General features: G+C 35.6%; 1 protein-coding gene across 14 annotated transcripts in view; it reads left to right on the forward strand.

Annotated features, from left to right (window-relative positions):
* The window catches only part of CASK (calcium/calmodulin dependent serine protein kinase), a 217,900-nt gene that overhangs the window by 166,766 nt on the left and 26,803 nt on the right, over positions 1–24,331 (forward strand). For all 14 annotated transcript variants that reach the window (XM_040545500.1, XM_040545497.1, XM_040545503.1 and 11 more), the window contains 6 exons: positions 7,713–7,790; positions 9,155–9,235; positions 14,309–14,497; positions 15,028–15,106; positions 18,324–18,409; positions 20,220–20,288. In XM_040545500.1, the coding sequence (XP_040401434.1) occupies positions 7,713–7,790; positions 9,155–9,235; positions 14,309–14,497; positions 15,028–15,106; positions 18,324–18,409; positions 20,220–20,288 (582 nt within the window). The remainder of the gene's footprint in view (positions 1–7,712; positions 7,791–9,154; positions 9,236–14,308; positions 14,498–15,027; positions 15,107–18,323; positions 18,410–20,219; positions 20,289–24,331) is intronic.

A 24,331-nucleotide genomic window follows, 5' to 3' on the forward strand; every position in this document is an offset into this window, starting at 1 on the left:
TTGTTTTAAAATATGAGACAAATTACTAGGCTGGAGTCCTACTTCATTGTATCAGTGGATTAATCTTAATGATAAAATATATCATGAAATTTAGTGCTGTTAGATACTGGAGTCTGGATTCCTTGTACATGAACAAGGTAAGGTAGTTAGTGGAAAAAAGAAGACACTTCAGATTTTGGGGACACCTGAAATTAAATAGAAGGAAGTAATGACTTGGAAGATTTTGAAGGGTAACGTAATTGATTAGTATCAGTGCTTCTGTGGCACAAGTAAAAAAAAAAAAAGAAAAAGTCACAGTGAATGTAAAGCAAATCAAAAGGAACGAATTAAAAGGGTGGAAAAACACACACACACTGCAGTTTATTTTGTAAAAGTATAGTCCTTTCCTAACTCTTTTACCTCTGAATTTATGTAGTAATTGAATAGCCTGTGCTGGTTTCTGTTGAAAAGGAGTAAGTTCTCTGGTAGAGCTAATTTTTCTTTTTATTTATTTGTAACTAATGTATGCTGAAAATAAAAAGTTATCCCCTTGCACAGGAGTAGATCTTACAAGTCAGATATTACTGGACATCTTGACACTTGACCATATGGTCTGAGCCAGTATAAGCATAAGCATGTCTTTGAGTCTGCTGTCAAGTATATCAGTTTAAAAATAAAACTAGATCAAAAATTAATTTAGAAAAAACTGTGAAAATCTTTGGTGTTCTGCAAAGACTGTAAAGAGCAATGCACCACGTGATACACGTAAGTATTTGCTGTATCATTTCAAAAGCTAAAATTGCAACTTGTCAAAACTAGCAGTATAAGAATTACAGGTTAAAAAACAGTTACACCCACATACATAAGCACAGTGGATTTAGTGTATGGAACTGCACTGATTTGTATAGGCTCAGTTTCAGGTCAAACCTTGTGTGATTTCTCCACACTTCATGACTGCCTGCAGTTTTGCTAGAGGATTGTAACCTCTTGACAGAATTTAAACTTGGATACATTTTCACTTTTTAAAGTTTTGATCAAAAGGTTTAGCTACAACAGATACCCCATTTAATTTACAGAGCAGAATGGAAAACCTTTTTAATGTTCTGTAGCCTAACCTTCTAGTTCCCCTATTGTTTCCAAGCATACAAAATATGTGAATGCAAGATTGAGATGATAAAATATTGAGTGATAATGTATGTAATGCCACTTGGTATCTTTGCCTCTTGCCAACACTGGCAAAGGCTATATGCTTTCCTTCCAAGTGTTGTGTAATCAAGTCACTACCAGGAGACAGACTCTTTGAATGCAATGAGGATTTCTGTCAGGGTTCCTTTTTACACCATGGGTTACTACAAAGGCAGTGGATATACAGGCCTTTGGCTGTGCACTTCATAGGGGCTAAAGGATGTGTTTTCCCTCTGAAAGGAAGCCTACAAACATTTCAGGGTTCCACCTTAAGACACGTACCGTATCTGTCGCCTTCTGTCTTTACATTCATCCTCAGCAGAATGAACCCTGATCATTTGGCCTTTCCCAAGATGCTGTTCTGGCAGCTCAGTAGGACCACATCTGGCAGGCAGTTCTCATGTCTAGCACGCTGAAGAGTCAAGGAATTTTATTCTAGCAGTTCTTGAAATAGACTGGGTTAATAGGTTTCCTTCTTCTCCAAACAGTGAGGCATTAACCACTAAGAAATATGTAGTATCCTCTGCATGTTTCAGAAATATCATCATTAACAAGCTGTAAACATTTATTAAATGTTTTCCAATTGGCATTTAGCTTCATTACTGTCAAGTTTGCATGGTCAGAATTTCAGTTTTTGTGTACATTATATAATGAAATTTGTCATTTTGACTCTGTAAAGGACGTTTGCCAGTTGTCTTCAGTGGGAATCAAAATAATATGCAGAGAGATGTGTTTTGCTGAGTTCAGTTGTGTCCTCTCCCATCTCCTCCCCTCAAAAGTTAAGTTCTTGATTTAGAATAAAACAGGTGAAGAAGTCCAAATGTGGAGTGATCCCGCAGAGTAGAAGTTGAAATTGCATGTGGTTGATTGAGTTTACATGGCACTGTTTTCTCTTACCTGTTATTGTAGGTAAAGTTATAAGAAAATCTGCTTCTATGTTAATTTTGACACAGGTAGCAGCAACTGTAACTCTGTTCTAAAAGTAGCATTGTGTAAAAGATAATTTGTGTTGCATTAATGTGAATATGTAGAAAGAAATTGAATATTTCCAATTGGCATGATTTCCATCAGTGTTAGTAGAAGCGTGAGTGCCTGAAATTCCAAGCTGCAATGAGAGCACCTGTCAGGTCTGTGGCGTGACATGTGCAGAAGCCGGCCTTCCTGTCTGGACAAAATTCATGGACTGCTTCAAACTGGCTTGTTCTGTGGATGCTGTGTTAGGAAACCTTCATTTCAGCCAGTACTCTGCTTTGTGAAACCTTCTGTTCAAGTACTTTTGGTCACTGTTTTACAGCACTGCACTTCACTGTATAAGTTGTTTGAATACAAAGGTTGATTGCACTCCTGTTTTACAGTAAGTGTATCACAGGGATAAAAGTTCAAAGCTATGTGGGGCTGTAACTTGTAATGCTCTAGCAGTCACAAAGTAGTCTTAAACGTGCTTTGGACATTCATACAGGATGGGGCTGTAACGTGCTGAAGAACTGTGCTGGGAAATGAATGTTACATCACTGGTGTTAAGTCACAGTGAACTTCGGGCACAGTCCATAACAGTGGAAAACGAGGAACAAACTGCCTTCAAACAGAAGTTAAAGCTAAAGCCCTGCCAACTGTGACCTTGTTATTTAGTGTGTTTGCCAGTGGGATTTGTTACCTTCCAGGAAATGTTTCTGTGAGGGTCTGGAATCACAAGGAAGCAGACTTCCGTTGGGAGCTTATGCCATTTTGCATGGAAAAGGAGATGCTGAAACAGAACTAAAAGAGGAAAGAATAAAGTGATCTATCCATTATGTAATCGGGAATTTGACATGTTAGCATTTACTTGTTATTACTGCTTGCTTCATTCAGTAGGTCACAGATTTCTTTCAGACTTGCAGTCCATGAAACCTCTGGGGTAAATGGAGTGCCACTGCAGGGATCTCCAAAAGGTAGCAAAGAGCAGCAAGGGTGCTTGTTAGTGAGCCTTGCTGTACAAGGGGCAGCACCTCCACCAGAGAATTCTTGGATAGTACATAAAACTAAAAATGATGGAAAACATTCCTTTAATATCACCGTGTTGCATATGACTACATTGTTCAGAAAGGAAACATTAAATCATAGTACCATAGAGTCATCTAGGTTGGAAAAGACCTTCAAGATCATCAAATCCAACTATCAACATGACCTAGTGAGTCAGTAAACCATGGTGCCATGTCCAGATGTCTCTTAAATACCTCCAGGGATGGGGACTCCACCACTTCCCTGGGCAGCCCATTCCAATGCTGGACTACCCTTTATGTGAAGAAATTCTTCCCAATGTTCAAACTAAACCTCCACTGGCACAACTTGAGACCTTCATAGTGCTGCTCTGTTGAAGAAAAGGACATGTTTGGTTATTTAGGAGGCTGTTTTCATCACTTACACTTTGATTCAATGGTAGAAGAGAAAGAAATTCACAGCTGTTTGTGATGAGGATTGAAAAGGAGGAACCAGTGTGACCTTGTACTTGGAATTTTTTACTGGAGTTCGGAAAGCCATGTTTTCTTTCTGAAATTTTCAGTACCTAGCCTCATGACCCTAAGCATCTCTCTTAAATGTGTCTTGAGTTCATAATGTTCTGTGAAGCACCTGGAGATATGTTGAGTGTCACTACAAGTGCCAAGTGCTGTGAGTATAGCAGCACATATGCAGGGACATTTTAATAACTATTTTTAGTTGTTTCAGCTCAGAGATTTAATATTAAAGGTTGGCAGCCCAGTCTTTGTCCATCTGAATTATAACATGACTCCTCACAAAATGTGTATTAGTATTGAAAGATCATATTTTTTTATGCTCTAGCAGTTCAGTAGCTTTTGTTTTAACAAAACTTTCTCCTTTGCATCACAGAAACTTCCAGCTTCTGGATTGATAAAATAAATACTTACTGATTTCACTGTGTGGTCTAACTTTGATTGCATTCAAGATTATATTGGATAGTGAGGCTAAATTTCTGCTACTTGTGATATATCTAAAATTTTGAGTGTGACATTAAACAGGGATTATGTTTGGACAGTATTCTGACTCCTGTTACAGGAAAGGGTTAAAATGGAATTTCTCCATGTCTGAAAAAACAGTCAGAAGAGAAAAGTTTGTTGTTTTGTCTCGCCTGCCTGATTGTGGATTAGGCTTCTGCGCTGTCTGCTTTTAAGCATCAGAAGAAACGAACTCCCCTTCTACAGACAGAAGACAAAATGTCTCAACTCCTACGAAGAAAGCTGGTGAACTGATAGTGTCACTGCTTGACTGGTTGTGGGTATGCATAGCATTTGTGTTCTATCATGCAAAGTTTAAAGTAAAGCTTGTCTTTTTAAGAAGCAGTTCTGTTCTGTTAATTAACTATAATGTCAATTTATGTTTTTATATCAAGATTCATTAATATATCAGTTGTGACTGTTAAGCTCTTCTAGAGCAAGCTCTTAATTTTGATAATTTTCTGGGTAGCAAATGCAGAAAACTTGTGTTGAGGAGTCAGACTGAGATGCCAAGTATTCAAAAGCCTAGAAATTCCAAAGGTTACATTTTCTGTGACATTTTACAACAATTATGTTGTTCGTTTTCTGTTTAATGCCATACATTATGTTTTGTAAAAGAGTACTGAATACTTAACATTTAGCAAGTAATAAAATAGTAAAGAGGAAAAGTACAACTTTACTGAGTTAATTTTGCCTCTTTTTTGTCCTCTAAGTTGCTATAGCAGATGGGAGCAGTTAAGGTTAATTTTTTCTGAAGATTTTCATTGAGCTTTCTGATATTTTTGGTATTGGAAATACTGGAAGAAATGGAGTGAAGCAAATATTATAATCAGCTAGAGCTAGAAAGCAAAAGTACAAATGAATCAAAAAGGAATTACAAGTGAAAATAAGCTATATCAAGAGTGTTAAACATAATCTACATTTTAACTATGGAATTTTGCTGGTATTAGATTATTTCTAAGAGCTGTGTTAATCTCAGTTGTGACTTCCAATACTTGTAGCATGTGAAAGGATGCTCTTGTGCCTTAGTCTCTAAAAGTCCCTTTTCTCCTAAAGAAAAGGAGACTTTGTAGATTCAAGATGCTTCATAATGTATTATTTTTTTCACAGAACACTGTGAAATATATTCATTGATCACATTCAACAATGTGCCCAGTCTTTCATGTATATATAGTTTTAATACAGTCCTTTCAATATCATTGATAAAATTTTGAATTGCCCTCCAGCAAAGGTCGTCTCTGACCATAGGGAAAACCTGAAAAGGTTGACTGTCTAAAGTTGTGAGCCCTCTTCCCCTTTGTTTGAAACTGAATGATTTATATTTTGCAAACTTATATCCTCTGTTTCGACAACAACCAGTATAGAACAGATTTTGTCCCACCGAGTGACAATGGAACCATCAGAAGCAGCAAAGTAAATACTCTCTTGTAGGTTTATTGCTAAACAAGCTAACATCCTTTTGCAGTTTTTGGACTTCACATGCTTTAAAAGATATATATCTTGGTTACATGTTCTCATTTTTACTGTGACTGTGAACAGTTAAAATTTTACTTTTGATACAGTCTTGTATGTATTATTTTAAATTCTCATAAGGATGCATTAGAAATACATAAAGAACCTGGACAAGATGAATTGTTCATGGGGTATTGCCATATATGTGTTTCTATTTTCATGCTAACTTTTCTGTAATTTCAGTAATCTTAAGATGCATGTGTGACTTAGAAAAGTGCAGTCAATAACAATTGCTGTGTATAATTAATAATAATGCTGTGTATCATGCATTTTCAACAGCTTCTCCTGCACTTTACGCAGTACACAGTTCATACAATTGAAATTTGATGCAGTTTCTTAACAGGTGTATGAACATGAAACTTATTAAATTGGGGTTACTGGAGTTTTGGTGGGTTTTGTTTACTTGTTTAGGAAGAGGTTATCTCCTGAACTATAAGCTAGTAGAAAGCTTTGCTTTTAAGAATTTCAGCAGTGGTCAATGAAGGCTGCTGAGTACAGCAGTGCTTTCGCAGCAGAAGGCAAAGTTGTTGGATGATGATACTGGCCTGTGTATGCCTTGCAGTTTATCTCTCTTCTAAAACTTAATGGTATTTCATATGACGGAGGCACACGAAGGCACTTCTGTAGCTTGACAATTTCAACCATTGAAGGCCTGGCGTCTGCCAAACAACGGGGCTGTAAGGTCTCAGAGGAAAGCTTTTGAGAATTCCTTGTTGAGCACCCTAAATGTTGGGGATCTTATCAACTTATCCTTTACAGTGTTTTGATTTTATGAAGGTGTTAGATTGTTTGTGTATATTGAACGTTTGTTTCCATCCATGATTTTTTGTATTTGAGTACTGTTCTTTGAAGATAGCTGCAGAATTGTGAATAGTGTTTATTTAGACTCATAGAGAAATGGTAGTAGGGACCATGGGAGACCAGGGTTGTCCTGTCCTGTCCCCTGCCTTCAGCAAGACTAATCTCATTGTAAGGTCAGGTTATTCAAGGCCTTTTGCAGCTGAACTTTGAGTATTTCCAAGGATAAGAGGTTCCACAGCTTCCCTGGGCAACTTGTCCCAGTGTTTCACCACCTCACTGTGAAAGAAGTTTCTCTAATATCCTAAAAATAGTTGTATCTTCTGTCTTATATTTCAAAGAAATGGTCTAACATAAATAGGTCACAGAGGTGACCATCTTTATATTGTTTGAAATGTAAGCCAAAAGTTTTTTATTTGAAAATAATGTTTATTACAGTGCCTGTTTATTCTTAAGTGTACATTTATTCCTTTAAAACATGCACACTGTTACGTTTGTATGAAAGAGATCCTATACCATCTGTCTCTAATTTGAAATTGAAGACAGCTGATGTGTTTTGTATCATATGATTCTTTCTCTCTAAATAGTAATAATAATAATAATAATAATAATAATAATAATAATAAAATAACCTGGGAGCTTTGTGATTACCTGTTTAAATAAATCAGCATTCTTCTGTCCAATAGAAAATCCTGATAGAATAAGGGTACTCTATATTGTGAACACTTTTTCTTGGAATAGTTTCTTCTTCTTTTTTTCAAAGACTTAGGCTTTTGTAAATTTCTGCCTTTCGGAGCATTTTCCCATATTTTGAGATTCATTTAAGCTACATTTTGGAGGGTTTGATGTTTGAGTTATTGAGAGAAGTGGAATATGCAGTTTAATTTGATTTTATAGCGGAATGTATGATCTACAGTATTTATTCAAGATTCATAGGATCACTTCTGGTAGAATATAGTTTCTGTAAATCTGCTGGAAAAGCATGGGAGGTTTGCAGAATCCCTTAACCTCTTGAACTTTCCCATGTCATCCTATAAACTCTGGATGTATGGCACTTTTCAAATGAGGAAATGTTTAAAAATGAAAAGCCAAAACCCCAAGCTGCTAGATTTCGTATATAAAACATCTGTGGGATAGTTTCAACTGTCATCTTCATCATGGTAACATAAGCCGGATATTGTTAGGATTCATCATTACTTTATATAAAGTAGCATATGATTTCAATAGTTTGTTTTCTTGTTATTTCAGCTTTATGACAAAATAAATACAAAATCTTCACCACAAATCAGGAATCCTCCAAGTGATGCTGTACAGAGAGCCAAAGAGGTAATGGCTTTAAAATATATTTTTGACTTAGAAAGTTTTATTCTTTAAATCATTTAAAATGGAATGTTTCTGTCTTCATTAACGTACTGGTATGTATTCTGGCTCATAATCTGAATTATTTCTGGAATTCTACCATTGTTTACTTAAGTTACATAACATGTTGCATAAACTTGTAGAATTCCATTGTGTCTGTAAGGATTATATATTTAGATATTTATACACACGTATTACTCGGTTTCATCATTTAACGTTTGTGGCAGCAACAGCAGTATTAAAAGCAATACTCATGTTGGGTAAATGCAGTATCTGTTATGTTCAGTATAATTCTCTGCAGCAAAAGTTTGATGTTCATATGAGTTCTGCACAAAACATATATTTCTTAGTATCAGCTATATAAATTGGAAAAAAAGTATCAGTTACAAGAAGAGCAAACCTAGAGATGCAGTAAAGTTGGCCCATTGTTACAAAACGTATTTAGACCACAGATTTTCCTATTTGTTATACCTGACATATAGTGTTTTGTTTATTTATTGCAAGTAGTTAAAAAAAATAGTTGTTTTATATATGATCAGTAAAAATAAATACAGTTGTTGGGAGTAATGTCACGGAAGAAAACTGTTTACAGTATTATTATAATAGAATGTACAGAAAGACTTCAAAACACTGTCTAATAACTGAAGTCACACTGACGGAAACCCCAAAGTTCTGTTCTGCAGAATTTTCTAGCAACTAATCCTGGGACGTGCTTCCAGAAGCAGAAAACTCTGCATTCTTTGTCCAAGTAGTTATATGTTGAAAATAAAGGTGAAATTGCCAGGCTGCAGGCAAATGAGTTAAAACTTGCTTCTTCCTCCTCGATAAGCTGAAGTATGGCCCAGATTTTATAAAAACTGGAGCTTGTAGGTGGGGTAGCAGATGGACTACCTGCATGTCATGTCTTTAAAAATTTAATTTGTGGAGAGAACATTTTATGAGTATTTTTAATTCTGCTCTTAAAGTGGTTGTTTTAATAAGCTGAGATCATGTGTGAAAGTAGCAATTGGTGGTGGTGGTGTATGTGACCTATAGGTTGGTGCTTTACTTCTGTCTCCATATTTAGCTGTTACAGGAATACCATCAATTGAAAAAAGAGCAACTGTTTCCATCAAATGTCTTTATTGTCACAGAAAGTAAGAAAATTGAAATGAGGTGTTTTATCCTCTTGGATTGGGGTGATAGTCTCCTACACACTTTTCTGTCAAAAATGTTCTTTTGTATAGTCTTTAGGAGATATACTGACTGACCAGTGAAGGGTTTCATTTGATTGATTAATAGCTTTCTTTAGAAGAAAGTTACTGTGGGTATCTTTACTGTTTGTTTTGCAGGTATTGGAAGAAATTTCATGTTACCCAGAGAACAATGATGCAAAGGAGCTAAAGCGTATTTTAACACAACCTCATTTCATGGTAAGCAAATGTTAACCCTTGTCTTTAATTTTTTTAAACATACTTTTTATATTTAAAATCTTGTTGGATGCAGGATGTCCCTGCTTTATAACAAGTTACTGAAGGTCAGTATTTTAAACTAGTTAAAGGATTTCTTTTGTTTATGCTATGGATGAAGTTCATAACTTCAGAAAACAGTGTTTTCTTTGATCTGTTCTGCACTCATCAGTTGGAAGTAATGAATTGAACTTCTCTAACAGAAGAATTATATGCAGGGGGCTTTGTGGAATTTGCTCACCTGAAAGCTGAATTACCGTAAATCCAAATACCTAATTTCCAAGAAAGAATGACCTGAAACCAACCTCATATGCAGGTATAAGAAGAAATCTGGGTAGCTGCATGTCCCAGTAACTTCTTTTGATGGCCAGAGTAGCTCTTGGTACATTTATATTATTATTTTAGATCAGATCAGGAGTATTTTTTCCAAATGAATCTCCTGAATCACCCTTACAATACTTTGGTTTGTGTCATGTACACGGCATGCAAACTAGACTCCTTGCAGGTAAAATTAAAGATTGTGAAGATGTACCCCAGAAGCTCAACCAGTGTAACCTAGCAGCTGATAGACATACAGTCCACAGGGAAAGGTGGAAACTGGTCAGAAATTTAAACTCCTGCAATGAGTACAGTGTATACATCGGGCGTAGTCATCGGGCAGCTAGTCTAGCTGCTTTACTCTGTAAATCCATTACTGTTTCATTGCACTAATTGCTAATGCAGACACCATTTTTTTCTGTTGTATTCTGCAACATGCTGATATGTTTTTTCCTGGGGATGATACCTCTCCTGAAGCCTGTAGCAAATCTGGATCAACATTTAACAGGAATACTTGCTCAAAACAAAACATAAAACAAGGTAGAATGGTTCTCACTCATACTGTTAGAAAGATAAACATGGAAAAAACAACCATAGACAATACTCTCTGTTACTTAGCTTCTGTAAATGCAATCTGATATTAATTTTATTTACCTTTATGGCGTAATTACCACATAGTATTGCAAAAACATTAGGCAGTGTGGAGAAAGCTTTTTTTTTTTAGTCTAAACTATTTTGAAAGTAGGCATCAGTAAAAATGATTGTGGCATATGAAATTTTAATTATTAAGTCAAGCGACAAGAAAAGTAAGTCAGAAATCATCTTTTATTAGATATCTCAATTTCCACCTGGTATCCTCATAAATTTAAAAGCAGCTGTCAGGCTTGTCTTGCTGCAATTCTATAGAAGGTATTTTTGATAATGAAAAAGCTGCAATTTCATAACAAATATTTTTGATGAGGAATAATTTCAGTTAGTTAGTCTATGGCAACCCAAGCTAAATTGCTAATAGTTAAGAGTCTCATGTGTTTTCCCCATGTTTCATCCTCTCTCTTGCAGTTGTTCTGACATTCCTCTGATACTGCACACAGTTATTGCACTACGCTAAACTGGTAGAAAATTACTTCCAACAAAGCAATGATCGGTTTAGCAAGAAGAATTAGGGACAACTGGAATATTGCCAGAGCCAGAACGAGCAAGGGGAGGACTGACACAAACATGTAAACTAGCAGTTAAGTCAGCCTATGTTGCTGTGTCACCATACCTTTAGGGTGCAGATACCTAAGACCGTCCAGATGTCAGAGACAATCCCATTCTCTCATTCTACTTCTGCTCCCAGATGCATCTTTTATAAGGTTGCAGGCCTTACAAATTTATTTTTTTTACATGGCATTCTGCCAAACTCCTTCAGAGACAAACCTGTTAAAATAGATATTATTATGAAAAGAAATAACTGTGTAAAACAGTATTGTCAGTCTGCATTCAATGTGTTTGCCAGGCGTTACAAAGAGCAGTACTCTACTTAGGAAATGATTGAGCTCCGATGCAATACGATGCATTAAGTAAGATCATGTGTGTTAACACTTGCCTGATAACAGAGTATTTTACAATTATTTGTTATCTAATGTGTATAACTAATTAGAAGACAATGGTGTATCTATCTCATTCTAACCCTATCATCTATCTCATTTACTTACAAGTTTATATGTGTTTACAGTTTAGACTATGTATAGGACTTAACAGAATCAAAGCCAATAAAGTACACGTTTGTCAATGGTGTTATTGGGACTGGAGATGTTCAAGTTCAAAGCTTTTTGTTGTTTTGCTCTTGTGTGCCATATAGGTACAGGAATAAATTATGAATTTATTCTATACATTTTGAACGTTGATTTGAATAAATGTGTGTAAATTTGCATAAAAGTCTTCCAGCAAGTAATTAATTTAAGTATCATTCACAAGATCATCAAGTATCTTGTTTGTTGTGTACAAATTTCAAAGAGCTTTTATTCTATTACACAGTTATCAGTGATTCTGCAAATGCACCAAAGAGCTTTTTCTGTAACAGGTTTTATTATATATGTTCAGTATGTGGCAACAATTGAAATGTTTGCTGTACTAGAAGACTTTTATTTAATTAAATATTAGAAGTCTTTTCTGTCATCTTGTGCCTTTCTACACTGTTCTTTGTAGATAATGATCATTTAATATAGTATAGCAGTTGTTCTCACTAAACTTTTATCTTCAGCAGGATTAATATGTTCTGCAGGGAATAAAGAGACAGGAAAAAATCTAAATGATCAGGATTAACAAAAATGCATGAAAATAAGTGTCTTTAGGTAAAGTCTAATAGCAGTCTTTGTATTAAATGTTTTCAATATTTAAATTGAGGTTAGTGCACTTTAACGTCTGTGTTTGTGAATTCATATAAATTTTTGTTGAAACATTCAGAAGTCATCTAATATAATTGTGAAGCTTGAAAAATGTTCCAATTACCATATTTTAGTCTTAAACAAGGTATATATTATTGCTAAAGATATAGTTTAAGCAAGGCAAGTATTTGATGTGAAACAAAGGTAAGGCACTGAATTACATAAGAAATGCAATACTAAGGGTGGAGAGCACAGCAGATACAGGCGGCTGCATGAAGTCGAATAAGTAGTTTTAAGTAGATCAAGCTGAGGGGAGTGCAGAAGATTATCCTGCTCTGCTAAAGAGTGTCTGCACACAAAGCCAAGACTGTGCTCCTAGAATGGATGGGTTTTAACAGCCAGAGCTAAGGCCTGATTGCACTTGGATGCTCTGGTCTTACCTGGGGCAACTGCAAACAGCTTTCAGATACTAGAATGAGTATTTGATGTTTAGAAATACAGGATTAAGCTAAATCTGCATGTTTGCTGTAAACCTATATAGGAGTGTTCACATAAAAGTTTATACCCAATTAAATAAAACAAATTAAGAATTGATTTAGTTAAAATGTTTTGACTTGCATTTATGGGCAAGACCTCTAAATGGAAAACATTGCTTAAGTAGTACAGATGAAGGTAGAGGAATTGTTGCAAGTTTGAGCTTGTGGTAGACAAAAAACAGAAAATGCAGATACATTTCAATGTTTAAATAAAATAGCATTTATGTAGATGAGCTTGAAACACTGGAAAAACAGGAGTGAATGTGAGCAGAGCATTGCTAGTTTAGGGAATTCTGTTCCATCATTATAATGCTGAATTCCTAACTATAGTTTGATTTGAGGAGAGGTAACTTAAACTGGTTATGAAGCTGTCTTTTTAACATGGTACACTTCAGAAGTGCTATTTTAGGAATAAACTTAGGATTTAATAGAGGCCAAGTAAATCCCATTTCTGCCTTGAATTCCACTTCAGAAATACATTTTTTTAACCACTATTTCAGTTTGTTTTGCTTAAACATTGTAATTGAAGACTAAGATGCTGCAGAATCATATTTCTCTGCCAAAAACAATTCTAGGTGGTCAATCTCAAGCCTTGCAAGATCGATGGGTTTTGTAAGAGCTGTGAGCGTTTAAATGACAATTAACAAAATGTTAACTATAGTACATATCGACCTAACTGCAATGATGACTGATATGTCTACTGTATATTGTAAGAACTTAGGTTGGATTTATCAGTCCTTCTCTGAGAAGCCCAGCCATTTGATTACAAAGGTGGGAGCTTTCTCTGTTTGATCATTGACGAGTTAATACAGGAGTAGTACAAGCATGTTCACATATAAATCGTATTTAGTTTTTGGTCAGAAGCAATTTGTCTATAATATACTTATTGATAAGAGTTGAATGCAAGTATGAAATGGATATGCTCCAGGGCTCTTAAAGATACCCTGGGGAAAAGTGAAATACAATATCATTAAAGTCTGGTACTGTTGAATACCGCTTTGCAAATGTTTACACTTTGTCCAACTTTCATCTTACAATAATGTGTTACACTTTTAACAGCTATACAGGCTTCATTCATTGTCTTTGCCCTAGCGTAGAGTACTTGCAGAGTCAGTAATTCTGCTTACCAAATATATTGAAATATATTTAATCAATTATGTATTGTACCATTCTTTGCATCAGGAAAGAAAGCAAAATTAATGAAGCAGTATTTGAGCAGTTTGTTGTTTTAGATTTTAACTTTCATCAAGTATTTTGAACTCAGTGCAGTTGTACTGGGGCCATGCTGTAGGAGAAGGAGAGTATGGAAGTGTTTAAGCTAGTAAACAAACAAACAAAAAAAGTCTTTCATTCAGTACTGATCCACAGTCTGTCTTTATTATAATAAATACCATAGGATCTGGATACCTTTTCATTTTTGTAAGGTAATTATTATGGAATAGTTTGCTTCAAAAAATAGCTTCCTAATTCTGTGTCTAGGCACATAAACAATAATGACTTAATTCTGATACCTTGCAGGTGCTGAGAAGATGGGGGAGAGGGAAGCAACCTCATTTTCATTGTGGTATCTACAGTAGAAAATTATGTTTACTCATGTAGATTTTAAAGTCTGGGTTTGTGGATATGCATTTGCAGTCTGATAAAGTTTATCTTAGGCTCCTTTCAGAGAAAAGTCCCTGTATAGAAAGTGAGGTAGAAATACCTTGAGTTTCCTCTAATGTCTGGAGAGCCTCAAAAGTATTTATATGGAATGTGCTGAGGGGCAACAGAGATGGTGGAAAATGATGCTATTTTGTTGCTGTAACCTCCTCTAGGCCTTACTTCAAACTCATGATGTAGTGGCACATGAAGTTTACAGTGATGAAGCGCTGAGAGTTACACCTCCTCCCACCTCTCCATACTTAAATGGAGATTCTCCAGAAAGCGCCAACGGTGACATGGATATGGAGAATGTAACACGAGTTCGACTGGTGCAGTTCCAGAAGAACACAGATGAACCAATGGTATGGGGAGAACCTCGTTGCTTGTTTTGCTTGACTCTGTGCTGGAAAAGACCAATATTATATTGAATTCAGTGAAAGGTTTTGCACTTTGAAGTTGCGAGTATAGATGGAGTAGTTCAGCAGCCATTGTATATCCTTACCTTCCTATATATATCCTTCAGTTAAAATGCTGTGCATGTATTTGTATTGCAGTAGTACCTCTGTAGATGTTTTTGTTTAAAAATAAACTTGTAGTAGTTATTACTAGATTAGGCTTTAAAATGTAAAACTAAACTAGACAATCTCTACTTGAATATAAAATTACATTTTTAACAAACCAGAATCTTATATGCTGATTTATGAAATTATTGCATCTTCATCTTATAAATAGCATCTGTTTTCATTGCTCATATTTAAATGAGTCGCAAAGTTTTTTACCTTAAAATTTATACTCTGCCTTCAAGGTTTTAGGAACAGTGACTGTTCTTAACCATTCAAGAGTCACACTGCTGAATGTTTTATCTTAAGAGTATAAACACTTCTTTTTCTAGGGAATCACTTTAAAAATGAATGAGCTGAACCATTGCATTGTGGCAAGAATTATGCACGGAGGAATGATTCACCGGCAAGGTAATCGTGTGTCATGAATGGTTCTGCTTTCAAAAAAGATTTAGATCATTTTGTACAAACTGTGTAACAGCACATATTCCTCATTTTGATTGCTACTATTCCATAGTTGTCGACCCCTATCTAGATGGAGTCCTGTTAACTGCGTTTAGCACCTTTCACTTGTAGATGTCTGCTTGTGTTGTGAGATGAGGGCCCATTATGTTTCATTTAGGCCATAATTAGAGGAATGGGGTTATAGCTCACTGAGAGACTGAAATGCCATTTATTTCTGAAGCCAAACTTATTTAATCCTATGTTTAAAAATAAAAATGCTTAGACTGGTTACAGTACTTTTCCTTGCAAAAATGGAGGAGCCTTTTTCAACAAAAAAAATAAGCTTCTCCATGTATTTTCATGCAATTCTTGAAGATCAATGTACTTTTGATTTTGAGGCTTATAAAAACAATTTATGAAATAAAAACATCCTTAGTGCCTACAACATGAATCTTTATTTTCAATTTTCATTATGATAGCAAAACCTGCAAGCATATATATTTTCTCATCTCCAATCTACTACTTTTTTCCAGGTTTTGTGAACAGATCAGGTGTAAAAAATAATTATTAGCTGGATTTTGTCCAACTTTAAACAGATAACCTTCCCTGCTAGGTTATTAGCTGCAAGCTAGGTTCACACCTTTAAAGGGGTTACTTTAGTTTTTTCCAGTTTGCTGTCTTTTGCTTTTTATAAACACAAAAATTTACATAATTTGTCAGACCAGAGTTCCTTCAAGCCTACTGTTTTATTTCAAAAGAAGCTAGGAACAGGCAATTAGGAAAACAAAGCATGAAACAAGGAAAGTGTAAAGCAATCTTTTCCCTGATATTTTCACTTTTTAGTTACACAATGCCTTTTATTTCTGAAAATGTGGGAAATGTAATATATTCTATATGTACTTCAACTAACTAAGGTAGCTCTTCTGTGGACATAGGTTTAAGTGGAATTGAACCATTCTTCAGTGTTTCTGTAGTATTCTCATCTTTTTTTAGTGTTTCTAATCTTCTTAGGGCTCTAGGTGCCTCTTTACTATGTCATTTAACTGCCTGAATTTAGAATATTTTTACTGAGTAGAACAACACAAATGTCACTGGGTAATGATCTTGAGTACATGTCTTTGAATCCTGTAGACAAGGTCTGTGGCTTTTGTTTGTTTGTTTGTTTTTAATGTTACTGTTTCTGCTATCTCTGCTTGCTATATGGAGAACTGCCAGGCAGTAACAGCAATGACTAGGTAACAGATCTACTGGGAGGGTTACAGGAGCTATATAATTTCAGGTCTAGCACTATTAAGCACAAACTGCTCAATTCACAAAACAAAATAGTAGCAGCTGTGAAGTCTGCTTCCATCTGTATGCCGGCTGTATCTAGTCCTGTTGTTTATAGCTTATTCAAAAGATGGGAAAGATGAATTAGGAAGATAGGCTTGTAAAGATACCATCTACTTCCACCTTCAAGAGGATCCAGCTCAGTGAAAAGCAAACAACAGTTTAAGTTATTCAAAATTGTCTTTTGGTTGACTTGTCTGCATTTTTTAGGATAAGTAAATGAATTGTATCTTAGATCTCAGGCTTTTAATTTTGTCTTGGTTTTCACCTTTGTGTCTGTGCTTTAACTTAGCTCTGTCGTCCATTCACTTTCTGTCTAGACCCCGTCATGTTGTAAATACTGTTTTCAGGGGATCTGACAGTGGCAGCTCTTTGTGTTGTAACCCAAATGTGTTTTTTTCTCCTGCTGATTGTCTGGTTTGGGGTTATACACGCAAAAAAGTGAATTCATTATTAAAGTGCATTTAAGAAGAGGTCTCAATATGTCATTTAAAAAAAAATAGGATTTCCAAAGAAGGAAGAGGACTTCCCCTTTAGCCACTCTAGAAAAACAGTAGTTGTACATTGTCAGTGCTGCATTCTCAAAATGACTTAATAGCCCTGGTAAGGTTTATTCAGTTCTAACAAAATGCAGGTGATGCCTTGGTGAAAACACAACGGTACATTCACAGTCACTCAGTTTCCAAGTAACAGAGTTTTCTTCTGGCTACAAAACACATTTCTGGTTAGGGACCCGAGGAATGTGTTCCGTCTTCTCTGTAATAGGGTAGGCATTCTCATACTTCTGTGGAGAGCAAAAGCACACACTTCCTAATACTGTCTTCACTCTGGCTTGCAAAGACAAAGAAGGAAACCATTTACTCCAGAAGTACATCCATTCTTTGTTATTATAGATGCATGCGTTATACAGCAGTAAGACATGGGTAGATTAAGTTCTGAGTAAACATAGCACAGTCAGTAGAAAAGGAACCAAAATTAGATGGTTAAGCATGTGTGTCATGGGAGCCACAAATGGTATGGAAGACTAATTATTCATAAATGTCAAGAATACTCTTTTCTGACAAGAATATATATGAAGAGTAAGAAGTTCCTGCACATACCGTAGAAGTTTTTATGGAAAACCGCTAGAAAATTGAGTAGGTTTGAACTACTCAAGTCTAAAACTGTCATCTAAAAGAGCCTCTTAAGTTGCTTCTAATCCTGAGGATAATTAATTCATTTGGTGCCACCTCCCTGTTTATCTTTTGTACGGTCTTAGAGACACGTTGTGGCATGCCATTCCCATCTCAGCTTCAGCAGGTCAGTTTATGACTTGCCTGAGCTAAGTAGATGTTTGTTTCATCAAATGAGATTGTAGGTAGTCACACCAGTCATCTAGATTCAAGTTGAAGTCAAGTGTACGTACAGAAAATTCATACTGTAGTTGTGACAAATCCAAATCAGAGAAATGAAAAAATATAGCAGTCTGACAGATAAAATTAAGACTATGTCCAGAAGCCAGACTGCATTAAGTAGTCATCTGATAAAATGCTGGAATGTCTCTGCGGAACATATCCAGCCAACTAGTTGCAGGGGACTTTCTGTTCAATGTGTGAGTTTTTGAAGTGTACCTGTAAGGGAACTGATGTTTTTCCTAGTAACTATAAAAGGTTCCTGGGCATCTCGTGCTGGCATATTGACTGCAGTCTCAAAGAGATTCTAATGCATCACTACCAAAGTCCTTTTATGAATCTTGCCAAAAAACTTATTTTAACATGGTTTCATATTTATGCGTTTGTATGAATATTATTACTGTCTTACAATTCACAGTTTGTGTGAGTAATTGTGGTGATTGTGTGTTTTGTTGATTCTACAGGTACGCTACATGTAGGTGATGAAATACGAGAAATAAACGGAATCAGTGTGGCAAATCAGACTGTAGAACAACTGCAAAAAATGCTTGTAAGTGCCTGAAATCTTTCTCACGTTCTTTATGAAATTGTCTGTCATGCTTTGACAAAATTTTCCATAACTGCATTGCAACTTCCCCTTTTTCTTCTATTCTTGATGGCCACCAGGTGCCTGTAATGCAAAATCTATGTGTTCAGCTGTTACAGGACTCTGCAAGCTCTTTCCTCTTTCTTTTTTCTAGTGTCTTCTTTGCACATTATTCCCAGGAATGGTAGAAGGCACCTCCATGTGTCATTTTATTTATTCTGTTTAGTCCCACAGAAAGATCACTGACACCCAGCTGTTCCTGCAAGATGTATATCTGATCAGCTCTTAAAAGATATTGAGTGGTGGAGATTCCCCAAACTCTCTGGGCAGTTACTGTGTAACTCTTCTACATTTTAGAAGGATTTTTTCTGATGTCTAAGTCTCCTTTGTTGAAATGCAAGAATCTTCTCTTGTCTCTTGCAGATATGACAGAAAAAAAATTCTTTCCTCCTAGTATTTATCCCAAATCAGTCTATAAAGATCATGCCTTTATTTTAGATATTCAGTCTAAACCAATTGCAGTCACTGAGTATACTGTGAAAGAAAATAAAGTTCTCATGACTGTTAGTATGGTTGCGATACAAATACAGAGACAATAAATCATAGAATCATCCAGGTTGGAATAACCTTGGGAGGTCTCCAGTCCAGTCTCCTGTTCAAAGCAGGGTCAGCACTGAATTCAGCCCAAGGCCAGACAAATCTGGTCAGACCTTGAAAATTTCCAAGGGACAGATTTGACAGGACAGGTGCCTCTTTTGGCAAACAGTTCCAATACTTAATTGTAATACAGAAAAAACGTAGCTGAACCATCCCTTATTTCAACTTAGAACTCTTGTGACTTACAGTTATTGAAGTTACAAAGAAAAAAGTATGTTGAGCTCAAATAGTCTGGCTTTTAGGAGGAAAATGGTATCTTGGGCCTTGCTAGTAGTCAGTTTGATATTCCATAACACAATTTTTTCTGCATGCAACCCTGATCTTGGATGATAATCACTATTCCTCTTGTTGTGTCCAAAACCAAATAGACAAGCTTAAGTAAATCCAAGCAAACAGTATTTTGTAGGCTTACAAAATAGCCAGACAGAGAGGGAAGGAAAAACTCCAAGAACATTTGAAGTGATCTGGTTACCTTTCTGCCCAGATCCAAGTTCTGCAGTTGTCAGCCATGTGGTGGCACTTATATTTTAACTGTTTTTTAAGAAAAAAAATACGAAAATGAAAATACGTTGCCATAGTCTACTGCTGTTCTACAGTTACTTCTTGTTATGAATATTCTTACAATGTAGCAAATGCAAACTGTCAGACCCCCATCTTCTATTTTGATGAAAGACTATTTCTTACATTTCTGCCTTCAATGAAGTGACACGCAGCTTTTTCAGAAACTGTGAATATGCTTTCATTAACATGTATGATGAAAGAAGAAAATATCACTTTTATAGCAAGGACTATGTAGATCACAAGCATATAGCTAGAAAAAAAAGATTGACATCCGTGAATTTCTCACCTGAAAATACAGCTGTATGTTCTAGACATTCAAAAACTGGTCAGGTGAACAAACCGATGATGCATGTTTATCTTTATAGGTTAATAGGAGATGATCTAAATGTTCATTTGTAAGTGAAATGACAAATTTGCTGCAGCATTTTAGCTTTTCTGAATACTTACTTCAGGAAAATCTACAGCTGCTCTCAGACTATGATGATTTCCTATCTAACATTAGTGGTTTGGAGATTTTATATTAAGCATCTTTAATGAAGCATTTCTCTTTTTACAGAGGGAAATGCGTGGAAGTATCACCTTTAAGATTGTGCCAAGTTATCGCACGCAATCTTCATCCTGTGAGGTAATGTATTTAATGAACCATCCCATTTCTTCCTCAGTCCTGTAACTAACTGCCTGCTGATGGCTGAATGTTACTGCTTTCTGGGAAATTGTTTCTGCCTGTCCTGTTAGATCACGCACACCAATTTTACAACAAAGATAACGGAACACGAGTAGGTCCCACCTACCTACTCAGCCCTGCCTTCATATTCATCTCATCAGCACCTTAACTAACTCTTTACAGCCTATATAAACAAAAATAAATAAATAAATAAAATAGGAGAGGGCATCCTCAACTCATGCATTTAGGAAGCCCCTTTAAAAATTACAATTTAAACACATTCTCCAGGAAGTCTATTAAAGTTCCTAAGCTGAGGAGCTGTCCTCCCTTTTTAGGTATGAAACGTTATTTTGCTGCTTTGGGCTGTTAAGGGTTAATTGAAGAATCTGTTTCTGTATAACCCTGTTGAGGTAAATTTGTGATGGTTGTCTGTAACAGTTACATGTGGCTCAATATTATGTTTCCATGCTAAAATGGTATTTGCCATTACAGAAGAAAAACAGATTTGGAGTTCAATTCTTGTTGAACTAGAAACTTGGTGTTAGGGTTTTTGCACAGTAGCATTGTTTAATTCCCTTTTGCTCACAAAATTATGTTCCAGATTGCAATTGAAGGGAATTAAATTCTAGAAAATGGCTACTTGAGAGTTACAGTTCCAATTTAAATGTACAGATGGCATATGCACTACGTAGATGATGCCAGTCTTTCTGTGCCGCATGCTTAATTGCGCAAACAGTTCCCAAATTAGAATTCCAAGAGTGAAATCACAGTCCCTGTTGAAGTCAAACACCTTAACCTAATTAGAGCTGTGATTTCACCCTAATTGTTTTTGTGTCTCAGCAGATGCTAGAACATATAGAAGCTGCTATTGTGATTGTCAGAACAATCTGTTTGGGTAAAAAAAAAATTTACTGCTTTTTGGTTGCCTTCTGTTCTAGAAGTCAACAAGAACTAACAGGTTTTAGAGACTAGGCGTTTGGCAAATTTTCACCTGTAAGGTATAAATATGAAGCAAAAGTTCTTCATGAGATACAAAGGCTTTACGAAAAAACTCGAACAGAAGTTTTAGTGTGCTGATGCATTTATGTATCAACTATTTTGTTGTAAATAGCTGTAATAATAGAAGATATCTCACTTCCAAATATTGAAACACAGAAACTGCTGAAACTATATACCTCCTGGGAAGATGATTATTTGGCGAAAATTAAATTCAGCATGCAACTTTAATACCATTAGATGTAATTTTAGTAGTAGTAGGTCATTTCTTTTCCTTAGCTTTCTCTCTTTAGGTTCTTCATGACTTTATTTCACAGAAGAGGGGAAAGGAATCTTACCTTTCATTGTACAAAACAGCAGAACTGAAATGTGTGATCAAAGACAGAAACAAAAATAGCATGACAATTTATCACACTTTGTGGCATTTTGCATTTACTTAATCAGAGGTAACTGAGTCTATTTCACCTCTTTGGTCACATCTATGACTTTCGCTGGTGCTCTGACTGTTAGAAGTGTTCATAAAAAGCCAACATTTTCAAGTTATCGTATTAAATCACCCCTAGTCCTTTGGTACAGAGAGAATTTCTTTCACAGGATTTTTCAGGGTTGTAATTCGGATGAGGAATCATATTCTTTACCATTGACACAGACTAAAAATAGACGTTGAATGATATTACTAGGACTCTCCAGCAAGATTAGTTCAGAGATGTTGGGTCTTCACCAGTAGTACTAGTTAAGATATTTTTGGCAGTATTTTGGACATTTCTAGAAAGTTATGTTGTTGATTTTTCCTGCCCACCCTTAGTTGTAGACTGATGCTGACAGAGTAGTTTTACCAGACAAATGTGAAATAGAATTAGTAATTGTTTTGGGTTTGTTTTGCTTTGTTTTGTTTTTAAGATTCTTACCATGATCACATCATTGGGATGCAAAATACCTTGTTAATTTTGAATAAGCAGAACTAAATAGTAGTATAATCAGATGTAATGTGCATATATGCTCTTTTATATAAAAGCTGTCTATATGCCTTTATAATACAAAGGTATATAGGGGTTGTTTCTGAGGAGAAGCTATTTATCAAATAGCAGAGATTTACGTCCTACTTTCCTGTAGTTGATGAGTGTTGTGGTGGTGTTTCCTAAATATTTAACCAATTTCGCATATTTGGGGAAGTCTTGTCCTTATAGTAGGTGACAGATTTCAGTGTCCCTAGGCAGTTTTCAAAATCTTGACTGAATAATTTCAAGTTGTTTAGGGATTCCTGGCTTCTACTGCATTTGTGCCTTCCATTCCATTCCCAAGCCTTCTATTTAATGGAGTAGACTTTGCTCAGAAACACAGCACTGTGAGTTCCCTTGTAGAAAATCTTGATCCAGTTGTTCTAATGTGAGAACACCTTCTTAGGCTTTGGCGTGGTATGTGGACCAAGTTACGAAGATATCTAGATAACACAGTGGTCAGGATGTTGTGTTTTCTGCTTCAAATACCCAGAAAATTGCAGACTTCTGTTTATACAAATGTGAACTTAAGCAATTATTACAACACATTCTTAGAATGGCTGTTGGCTGTATATGCTCTTTGTACATTTAAGTTAGTACTTTATCCAACTGAGAAAGCATTTTGCTCTAGCAACATTTGCATTCTTACTTTGTACTTAAAAAACTTCTGAACTTTTTATAGTGTTAGATAAGTAAGAATAGTAAGGGAAGGGTTTTTTTGTTTGTATTGTTTTTTAAACAAAGAGCTTTCCTTATAAGCAACACCCTTTGTTTCAGATTGTCTTGTGAAACACTTCAGTGGTTTCATTAAGAAGAAAAGCCTTTATATATGTGAGGGTTTAAAAATATATTGATAATCATCATTGATTTACTTATTTAGCCTTTTAATGTTTCCATTGGTGCTATACTCTTAAACTTTTTTATATTTGTGTTAGAAATGCTTCCAGAAAGATTCTGTGATCAAAACTGGAATTGAAATGTATTTGCAGATTTTTTGAAAGTCTTGTTTTTTGTGGATATGGCAACACTGTCATTAATGTAGCTGTTTTTGTCAGCGTCTAATTTGGTTGGGCCATATCTAGGAGATGTAATTGACTTCTGCTATAGGATTGTGTCTGACACTTTGGTTTGTAATTCAGAATCCACCCATAACAACAAGGAATCAATGGGAAACTCATTTTGCCATCATTTGGAAATGATTGTGATTGTTTCCTCTAAGGCTTCAGCTGTGATGCATGAACTAAAGAGCAATGATCCAAAAGAGTACCATTTTGTTATTTGGTTTGTGGCTAGACAAAATTGGAAAGCCTAGACATTCAAGTAATACTGAAATCTCATTTCTACACTACGCAGAATCATTGGTTCCTCCAAGTGTTTTTCTGCTCTTATCCCTAGAAGAACAAGGAATTTCTCTGATTTAGTGGAGGAACAAACTCACAACCAAAGATGAAGTATTCTAGTCCAGGTCTAAGCAGTCCTAGCTTTCTACAAAGATCTCGCTGCTCATTGACTTGTCTCATTAGACTGAGCATAATACATTCTTTCTCTTAACTTTTGAGACTGGTATTTTTGGAAAGAAAGATTAGGTCCCTGGGAAATTAAGAATCTAAATGCCTTTGAAATTGTGGCCAAATTAACTAAATCCTTAAATATTGTACATATGTTTGATGTATAACTTCTTACAATTAGTACTGAAATCACCAATAGCACTGAAAATGTGTGTTTTCCTCAATATGTTGTGACAAGCATTTGCTTTGAGTAGTGTTCTGCTGAGAATTGTTGGAGGAATAAAATCAAAATATTTTCAAAACAAGAAAATTTCCTTAAAGGGAGAAGCCTTCAAGAGAGGCCAGAAATAGCATCATTCTTCACATTGCTCTAAACTTGTTATTCTCCAAATGACCTGGGTGCCTGCATAACTTTACAAAGCTTTCCCTAGCCAAACCATCACTGGACTAGTAGTCATAACAAACTAGGTTTAAAAACAAAAACAAACAAAACAAGACAACA

This window comes from Cygnus olor, chromosome 1 (genome assembly GCF_009769625.2).
Source record: "Cygnus olor isolate bCygOlo1 chromosome 1, bCygOlo1.pri.v2, whole genome shotgun sequence".
Lineage (NCBI taxonomy): Eukaryota > Metazoa > Chordata > Aves > Anseriformes > Anatidae > Cygnus > Cygnus olor.